This window comes from Cyprinus carpio, chromosome B3, assembly GCF_018340385.1.
Source record: "Cyprinus carpio isolate SPL01 chromosome B3, ASM1834038v1, whole genome shotgun sequence".
In the NCBI taxonomy this organism is placed as follows: domain Eukaryota; kingdom Metazoa; phylum Chordata; class Actinopteri; order Cypriniformes; family Cyprinidae; genus Cyprinus; species Cyprinus carpio.
Genome location: NC_056599.1, coordinates 27,728,357 through 27,734,356, shown reverse-complemented (window position 1 = coordinate 27,734,356; position 6,000 = coordinate 27,728,357). Strand labels below are relative to the sequence as shown.

General features: G+C 38.9%; 1 protein-coding gene across 1 annotated transcript in view; it reads right to left on the bottom strand.

The window, feature by feature from the left end:
- Positions 1-105: 105 nt before the first annotated feature.
- Positions 106-6,000, bottom strand: part of LOC109057155 (lens fiber major intrinsic protein) — a 94,495-nt gene continuing 88,600 nt past the window's right edge. Inside the window, 10 exon segments of the mRNA XM_042721397.1 lie at positions 106-875; positions 1,068-1,148; positions 1,559-1,720; positions 1,816-1,833; positions 1,835-1,906; positions 2,801-2,881; positions 3,048-3,352; positions 3,456-3,571; positions 3,683-3,722; positions 3,882-3,968. Coding sequence (XP_042577331.1) covers positions 705-875; positions 1,068-1,148; positions 1,559-1,720; positions 1,816-1,833; positions 1,835-1,906; positions 2,801-2,881; positions 3,048-3,352; positions 3,456-3,571; positions 3,683-3,722; positions 3,882-3,968 — 1,133 coding nt within the window. The 3' untranslated portion in view covers positions 106-704.

Sequence of the window (6,000 nt, the reverse complement as noted above, 5' to 3'; positions counted from 1 at the left end):
ACTCATTTCAAATTGATGAACTTCACACTGTTATTTTATCTGAAGTGAACCAACAATGAACTGACTTGAATTAAATAAGGACACTATTGTCTTTTAGATCTGCTTTGTCACAAACTGTATTGTATAAATCACTATAGAAATAATGGTGAATTGACATGAATGGTTATTCATTTCAAAGGAGTGCATGAGTACACAATATGCATTCTCTTATTGCTTGTTTAACGTCATACTGTATGCATTTCTATTAAGTCTCAAAACCCAAGACAACAAGCTCAGAATGAATTTCAGCTAATTTTCTAACATTGGCAACATTCTATGATGCACTGTTTTTTTATTTGACAAAACTACACAAAGATAATAAAGATAAGAGGCATAAAGTTAAGAAAACGAAAACAAAACAGCACAATATAGCAGATAAACTAATAAAAAAGGAAGCTCATTTTAGCTGAACACACTGATGCAAAAAACACAGAGTGCTTGGCTACAGGTCCATGTGTCGTGCTAGTGGAGTGAGAGATTAGATGCTGTTTGGACCAGTCCTGAGTACATGGATTCATGAGGATCTGAGCTCAGAATTACATATCTGCAATCCACCAAACTCTGTCAGTTATAGACGGTCTTCTAAGCAAACTTATAAACAAATTGTACAATCAATCAGTGACGCTCTAAAATATTGCATGGAGATACAAGGTTTATTTGAATGACTATGCTTCTATATGGTTTTCAGGGCCTCTGGACTGCTTGGAAAGATCTTTCAGGAGTGTCTCTTTACATTCTGTCACCCAGTCGCCAAGGCAGCTCCAACGAGGATGGAGAACCAGGTCATGCAGTACCCAGGCAAGGAGAGAGCCAGCACAAGGCCCCACCCAATACACCTGCATGAGGCCAGGTGAAACATCAGCATAGACCTTCATATTCATAAAATTATTACATAAAGTTACGCACTAAGTACAAGTAATTTTGTGAGTAAGTTTGTTCATGCAAAATGAATACATTTGAGTAATTTATAAAATAATAATTTAGTATTAGTATATAATAGTATTATATATAATTTTGATATTACTCACCCAGTGATTGTGGAAGTTCATAGTTAGAACAGCTGGACCAAATGACCTGGCAGGATTCATTCCACAGCCTGTGAAGCCAATCTGCAGACCAAACACCACAGGACAACTATGGGTCTCCTGCCAAATTCAAACTTTTTGCCAAATCTCTCTCTATTTATTTGTGGCAAACAAGCAGTTAATTTATGTTTAATAAAAAATGCAGCAAACGTCAGCCAGAAGTTTTTTAGCCATTAATGGACTTGAATTACATTTCAGAGAGAGAAAATAGACTTTAATGAATTAATATGAACTAAATATTATATGTAATATTATATATTGACTAAATTTAAAGAACATTTTCATCAAAAGACAAAAATTAGTGTGTAAAAATACCAAGACTTAACCCTACAAAGTCCATGAACCAGTGAGCATTCAGTTCACTTCAATGTTTGTATAATGAAGATTTTTATTCATATCTTTAAATAAAGTCCAAAGAAATCAGCCATCCTTACTGCCACAAGATGACCAAGGGTGACAGACAGGCCGATGACGGCTGGGGCCACGGAGGAAAACGCTGATTTGGGATGAGTGGCAGCCTGGACACACAGCACTAGCTGGAATGTAACAGCCATCTCCACTAACAGAGCTTGATACAGATATACCCCCGGGGCCACCTGAAGGAGGGTAAGTGGAGTTTTATCTGTTATTGTTGGACACTCTCTGTCTTTTCCGACTGCCTCTATCTCCTTTCCTCATTCACTCCAATTACCTGGCAAACTATGTTATCTTTCCCTTCTCTCTCTCTTACTTTCTATCTCCCTCCATCCATCCATGCCCATCTTACTGTTTCCCCACTTTCTCTGACACGCAGAGCACATTTACCATCAAATTTATATTTTTCTTGCGCATTCTTATTTTGACACTCTCCTACTGTTTCCTTCTTCTTAGTGATTTACAGACCTGCTCCTTCCCTATACACTCCTTTCTCATTTCTGATTTTTCAAAGATTAGCTGTTTCTTTCTAATGTTTTTGGTGAATGTTCAATCTTTCTACCACAATGCCTCTGTATTTTTGTTTACTATTAAAAACTTTTTGACAGATCTGTATTGTGCTTAAAAGAACATAAAAAGGAGAGAACAATAATAAAATGCAGTGTTCCACTTTGACAGGTGCACTAGGATGGCGTGTCACGCTAAGCAAGAATAATACAGAATATAAAATGGTTTCTTACATTTCTACCCTTACAATCCAATTTCTATATTGTGCATTTTGTTAACTAACAACCATCAATGGTTGATCAAAATTAAAAGGTGAATTGGCTTATTGGAGAATGAAAAGTATAACACTCTGCATGTCACAATGAAATTAAGAATAATTTGCAAGAAATCATTAAATTACATTGTGGAATAAATGAGAATGGCTTAATCGCTTGGTAATTACCTAGCGTTAACGTAATAATGGTGAATAAAAGCCTTGATTTTATTGAGCAATCACATTAACTATAGACAGAGAAATGTTTTAGATAAATTTAAATGGTCTCTTTTAAATAAGATTTTCACAGATCTCGAGAGAAATCAAATGCTCATTAAACTACATTTAATTTTGATCCTGACAAAGTTAGCCACACTGATCACAGATAATAAAACAGATATGAGAGGATCCAGACCGATACAGTATCAGAAGATGATCCAGAACACAGATATTCCTGGAGGTACCCCAACACTTCACATTTTGGATGTCTCCCTAATCTGACCTCCAAGAACAGGGTGTGGGAACATTGATGTAGAGAAGAGATCAGAAGATCCAGTTTAGCTCCAACCCTCATCAACCACATCTGAACAAGCTAAACAACATCTTCAGGATTACTTGAAAATTACAGTCAGGTAAGTTTGATCAAGGTCAGCGCTAAACTCTGTGGGAAAGTGGACCCTGAGGGCCAAAGTTAAGAACCCCTGTTATAGACAGATTAAGAGAAACCTATAGAATCCAGCACATCTCACCTCATTAACCCCCAGGTTGCTCTTTAGGGCAGTGGGCGTGATGTCTAACAGGAGAGCACAGGCACTGAGGGCACCAAGCAGTTGCGCTCCCACCAAGAGGACAGCCCGCCAGGGGCTTACCCTCAAGCCTGCAACCAAAGCCAGGGTAACCACCGGGTTGAGGTGCACCTCCCCCAGACAGACAGAGGTCAGGATTAGAGATACTCCGAAAGCCAAAGAAACATGCAGTGGGTCGGGCGAGCATGCCAAGGAAGAGTCCAGCGTCGGGAGGGGTTCATCTGTGATGGAGTCCCATGACAGAGGCCCTGCATGTGGCCACAGCAAGACAGAAGAGAGGCTGATGAAGACGAATAGAACAGTTCCCAAAAACTCACAGAATATGTCACGTAAAAACAAGCCAGATCGTACATCCCTTAGGATCAAGCTGAATGTGGACAAGGGTTTCATGGTGCTTCTTCTTCAGCTGGTCTTCTTTGTAATCTAGATCTCCCTTAGCAATGAATTTTGAATTAGCAGTCTTGATTCTAAATCATAGACATCAACATCATGTGGTCCAAATCCAGCCACGGCATTCTTATATTTGGCCATCATCATGTGACCCTGTGACGTCTTCAAATGGATCCCTCAGCTTTCACCTTGCCCTCCTTTGTCCGCTGGCCTGATCTTTCCTGAACACTGTCACAGAAAAGGCTTGCAATTTCATCAGGTGTTAAGTGAAGAACCAAAAAGGACCAGGTGCTGCTTTCAGACTCTCTCTGTATGCTAAACATCTCCTTTCCAGCACCGATTGGATTTCCTTATCAAAAACCAGCAGTCCTCCCTCTGGGGTTTCACCTGCCAGAGGGGCTAAGCTTGAGGGTCGGACTTGATTCAGTCGCTTTATGGAAAAGGCTCTCATGTGTTCCTCTGAGGTAGTCACGACTGAAAGGGATTAAGACGTGTCAAATATCCAACGTTTCACTAAGTACCCAGCAAGTGTTAAGACGAAGAACGATTAGATCTTAGTAGGCGATAAAAATCAGAGAGGAGCCAAGGCATAATGTGAAGATAGTAAAGAGTACAGCAAAGAAAGCAGACTTTTGTGCTTTCATTCTGGGCAGACCAAACCCAAATACACACACAACTCAATTTTAACCAAAAAATTTAAGTAAATATGAGTGTTGTTCTAAAACATGTTCCATGTCTATATCTCCTTACGCCTTTAAGTGGCAAGCTCTCCCAAAGTGACTGAGAAAAAAGAATGGAAAAGAAAACTCTTGTGATAACATGGCCGACCCCAACAATGGCTGCACAGTTTGAGACTGAGCTTCTGTGACATTCTATAGAGGTCATAGTATGAATGTAGGTCTAATCAGGATAAGGTTGATATGAGTGTAACATGACTAGGAACTATAAGGTTACCTTTTTAGGGGAAAAGATAAGTCTTCTGTATTTGACAAGGCTTTTGATGGAAGGACACTTGGAGGACTCAAATGTATGGAAAGAGGGAGTATAAAACCTTCTTGTGCAAAAAAGAAAGACATGAACAGAAATCACTTTTTAATACAGAGACTACGAAATTACATTGTTTATATTTATATAGATGTTATTTGAGATTCTGTGGGAATGAGATAAAAGCATACCACAAAACTTCTGGAGCAAGGATGATGCCCTTTGATTTGTGCTTTACAAGTAGGTTAGAATGGTTGACCCACTTTTGAGAAGGGTCCAGAAATGTGAAACTCTTGGCTAATATTCGGAAAACAAGAAGTAAGATAAAATCCATTAGTGTAGACTTTGATCCGGAGTGACTGCGTATGACCTAAACCAGGGGATTTCACACAGTTTGATGCCCAGGACTCAAATATCTTTGTGTGACATATCCGTACTAAAATGTAAAGCCAGCTATACAGTTTCAAGTCCTTTATGCCAATATAACAAATAAAACTTTCATAGGTCAAAACATTAAAAGCCTTCTTTTAGATTTATTTTTCTTGGTCAACTTTACAAGTTTTGAACCATTTGAATTGGACTGACCCATCTCTCAAATGATCTTTGGACATTTGAAACCCTTGACTTGTACAGTGTGTTCTAGGCTATACAAAAATCTTAGATATTCCCAAAAACATCCCTTTCTGTGAAATTCTAGCAAATGTCTGATTTTGGAAAGAGAAATAAGGTACACAAATGAGACCAATGACTCAAAATATTTTTAGCTGATGTCTAAGAAAAAGAGACTGTCTAGGTCTTGCTAAGGTCAAAGCGGTATTAAGATTCCAGTTCAATATTCTTGTCTCAGTAGGTCTTATCTTACAACCTCAGTCTGAGGTTTTAGCCGGATCCCAGATTTATGTTCATTTTGTTCAGTCTCTCCCCTGGACAGGGTTGGGTTTAAATTCATTGTCCATCCTCAACCTGTGGCCATCTGTAAATTGTTTTCTGAGCTTCTGCAGAGCCTCAGAACCAGGTACTAAATCTAATCAGGCCACCCCTCCTGCATTTGAAGATTACATTTGGTCACCCCACCAGCACAAGGGCTTTGTCATGTAAGAAGTGCAGAAGGGTATCATTTCGGATTGGATTCCACTGGAGGATTTTTGAAATTTACTCAGGCCTCAGGGGTTTCACATCAGTGCCTGTTCTTTTAGCAGCAGAAGTCAAACTCCTCTGCACTTTTCCGCTGACTTGCATATCATGTCAGGAGCTGCAGTGCAATTCATACCAAAAATCAAATCACATAAAAAATAAATAAAAAAGTGAATGAATAAAAAAAAAAGTTTCTAGGCAATTTTGTCCACTGGAAGATAAATACAGTACCTCCAGCCAGGTCTGTCTTCAAATGACATCCGCTATAATTGCCTGCTACTTCAGCCGTCTGTATGTATTATTAATGACAAATCTAATAAGACTAAAACTGTCAGGTTTTTGATAAGGTGAAAACGTAGGTGATTTCAGCCCTAAAGAAGGAATACAT